At 35.8% G+C, this 3,909-nt stretch overlaps 1 protein-coding gene across 1 annotated transcript in view; it reads left to right on the top strand.

The window, feature by feature from the left end:
- LOC106814520 (dmX-like protein 1) overlaps window positions 1–2,528 on the top strand; it is a 5,511-nt gene extending 2,983 nt beyond the window's left edge. The window contains exons 2-3 of the mRNA XM_014818834.1: window positions 2,109–2,234; window positions 2,414–2,528. Of these exons, the coding sequence (XP_014674320.1) occupies window positions 2,109–2,234; window positions 2,414–2,524 (237 nt within the window). The 3' untranslated portion in view covers window positions 2,525–2,528. The remainder of the gene's footprint in view (window positions 1–2,108; window positions 2,235–2,413) is intronic.
- Window positions 2,529–3,909: the final 1,381 nt, after the last annotated feature.

The following is a 3,909-nucleotide window of genomic DNA, read 5'->3' as shown; positions in this document are numbered from 1 at the left end:
AATGTTTCGGCGTGTATGTGAACACATTTGGGACTAACAGGGTTTACTAGAATCCCACCACTCCACCACAGAGTCACCGCAGTAGACGTTAGATGAGCGCTGTCGCTCCGCGGCACTTGTTTTAAGTTGGATTAAGAAGGAAGTTTTAAAAGAAGGATAGTACTATGAGTAGCTCTTAAAATTGGGTATAAAAATGTACGATTTGTTTCGATATGTTGATCAGAATAGTCATAACAAACGCTTATATGTGGGTCCAGGGAAAAAATTTATTTTTCGGGGGCTACTTTTCAAGCTCGCGTGCATGAAAATAGCACTCTAAAATTTGGTTTGCATTGAACTCTATGCAAATTTACGGGGGCTCTTTTTGGCATTTCCGGGGCTCTTTTTGGCATTTCGGGGGCTAAATCGCCCCGAGCCCCCGTGTATTTTTTTCACTGTGTGGGTCACCTAATGTATACATATGCCTGGGATGCCCCCAACTTGGGTGACTCGCGATTCTAGAGATATCTGGCTATTTCAGCCGCTATTTATTTGATTATATCAACAGATATTGAGCAAAACTCATATATTGGGTTAGAAGGAGGGTAGTAAGTACTATAAGTAGCTATAAAAATATTCTGATATGTTGATCAAAATAGTCATAAACCGTTTGCTGGTGGTTATATATCAGGAGTAGATAATATAAACTGTTAAAACTGTTAAATATATAAACTTGGGCGACTCTCGGTTCTAGTACCTAGAAATATCGGGCTATTTATTTGATTATATCAACAGATATCGAACAAAACTTATGTATTGGGTTAGAAGGATGATAGTACTATAAGTTACTGTCAAAATTAGGCATAATTATAAGGACTCATAAATTATTGTGATATAATGACATACAAATCGTAGGTTACACGGCGCTTGTTCTACGGTGGCTCAATATGCGCGGATTTACCCGATTCTTTATTTCATTTTGGAGGTTAAATATAGGTCAAATTATAAATTCTAAGACTAGGGTAAGTATAGACAGGATCTATTTTGTTTTATATTCGTGCAGGCAGTCCCATCTATTGAGTAATACTGTACAGCGTACGTACATTTCCACGGCGATAATTCAAGTTTAGCGGCGGTCTACTTGACAATGCTAGCACGAGTACACTTCGCGGACGTGCGTTTTGATTATTCCCGAGGTGACGTCATAGCGCTGCCGTCGGACAATCGCGTTTTTCAAATTCTAATTAGAACTGCAGAACGCATACAAAATTGTTTCTAAACTACATGTACACTTAGAGCACATGACAATAATTTATATTGATCATATGAGCTCAACAAATAACAGAACTATACATATATGTAGGTTGAACAAGCAATTGAAGCATATATTTATTTGTGGCTTATTGGCTAACCAATAAAGAGTACAATACATGTATGTGTAAGAAGTACTCAGCATTATCAGGGATGGATCAGGAAGTAACTTGCATATGTACAATAACTCAATTACTCACAAATGTAATTGCACTGATCATTTATTCACTCCCTATTAAAATTTAGAAGGGATGATTGTGTGGGAATTATAAACGGGAATGAGAGGTTTAATACCGGTGTTATTTAAAAGTAAAATTATCTTCGTCGCTGGCTAGGTATCCTTGCACTTGAACATTCGTTTAAATATCTCACGGTTGTGTGTACGTAACCGTAGAATGTAGAATAGCGTAGCGTGTGTATCAACGTCAAAGCGAGCTACATTATTACAGGGTGCGAAATTAACGGGAGTCCGCAGTCAAATACTCCCTGATTTACTGTCAGACTCCCTGATTTGACATATATATGCAGGAGTCCGTGTGACTCCCTGGAAATTCTTCCATACTAACTAGTTCGTTCCAGAGCACGGCCTCGCGGAATTACCGTATTTGTTCAGCTGATGTGCAAAGAAAATTTGGCAGACGTGCAACTGCATGAATCTTAAAAATAAGCACATGCGTTATTGTTAATATCTTTAATTTTGAACCTCAGACTGCAGACTCCCTCATTTTGCTGCGGACACCCTCTTTTTGAGGGTAGGGAGTCTGCTGGACTCCCTTGTTCAAAAGTTGATTTTTACCCCTGTTATTACTATTCTTCAGGCATACGCTGCTGGATGTGACATTGTGATACTAGCTAGTGATTTTCAACGAGTGCAAATCATACCTGGGGCTACTCATGGATATATTGAAGTTGGCTGTATAGACTGCTCCACCGACTTTGGAAAGGTAAGACAAGTGCAAACCAGAGAGACGGGATACCAGAGAAGTGTTATCTTATCTTTATCTCGCATTTATAATCTACAATGAAGTGAGATCATGCAAAGCATATATACATGTGTTCTATATTGCACTTGCACTACAGATAACCTTGTGTGCGTAATATATGCATATTTCCCTTACAACAGATTGCAGCATCGTACGGAAACACGGTGTGTATATTTGAGCCCACACCACTGGTACATCACGACTCTCCACATGTAAGTGAACTTATATATAATTGCCCACATTTTCAGTAGAGTGTGATTTAATGATTTTCATAACGATGTGGCATTTATATATATTTACTATGTACGTTACGTTGTCTATGTAGTGATGTCACGATCATCGATTATACTCGATCATCGGTTGAACAGTGGCTTAAACCAAGCGCTTGGTTATCAAAATCCATAACCAATTTCATAAAAAAAATAAATAAATAATCAAAATAAATGTAAAACTTGGAAAAGTGATGAGAATCAGAGATATCATCGATTGTGTTTTCTACGTTAACTTAAAGGACAATCTACACCAGAATGCTTCCAACAGACTTTAACAATTCTTCCCGTGTATTGTTACACTATAACACAAAAATGAACTTGTTTTTACGTTGCAAAAAAAGATGATTATGTGTGAAGACTCGCAAATTCTAGTTCATCTCGGACGATTACTCGTATTCATGATAAGTTAGTCCTTCAGATTGTAGTTGAACATACACAGCTGTCTGATACCATTTCATATATCTAGTTCTGTAAAAGAATACGTGCATATATAATGTAACCTTGTTACAGAAAAGTAAGAGCATTATATACGTCATATATGCACATCAACCTCAAACTAATTACTTAATTTACTAAAACATCAACAGTAATTTAGATTTTAAATGAAATAAATATAGTTTAAATGTTAAGTGTTTCATAATTTAAGTATACATAACCCTGTGATTTAAAGAAAGCATCCTATCACTTGAATAGACTCAGTATTACACTTCAATTAATTTGCTTTCAACTGCCATTTTAATGATTAGACATCTATGTGAATAACTAAAATCCCCATTTGATAATTCAGGTGCAATTGCATTAACACAACAAAATTAAACACTAATAGCTTTAATATCTATAATTAATTAATTTGAATATAAAAAGATAAGAAATTATGTTTGAAGTAGCCACATGAAAAATATAATAATATTTTTAACAGTGCAAATCACATAAAAACAGAGCATTAGAGGTTGCACAAGCACTGACATCCTCAATAACACACAATGATGATTTTTAAAATTAGGTTTCTTCAAGTTATTTATTATTATTGATAATGATGATAAACACTAAAAATTGGTATCTAGCAAAGTAGCATATATATAAATCAAGATTTGACCAAAGGTAATCACAAATTGTGTGATAACGTAGTTTGTCATCGGTTTGTAATTCGTAATCGCATGTCATCGTGTGACCCAAGTAACCGATGATCCGTTACAATTCAGTTACTCGTTGTGTTGAATGCCTGCGTGTGCGTAACGTCGTGTGCATGTACGTGTGTGCATGTATGTGCTTGTTTAGCCCTGTTTACTGTTTTTGCACTGTTTACTACTGTGTGTATAATAACATGTATGTAATAAAGATACACTTGTTATAAGTAAGCGATT

The sequence above is a fragment of the Priapulus caudatus genome, unplaced genomic scaffold (genome assembly GCF_000485595.1).
Source record: "Priapulus caudatus unplaced genomic scaffold, Priapulus_caudatus-5.0.1 Scaffold935, whole genome shotgun sequence".
Classification (NCBI taxonomy): domain Eukaryota; kingdom Metazoa; phylum Priapulida; class Priapulimorpha; order Priapulimorphida; family Priapulidae; genus Priapulus; species Priapulus caudatus.
The sequence above is the reverse complement of the archived record's forward strand: the minus strand, read 5'-3'. Positions and strand labels throughout refer to the sequence as shown.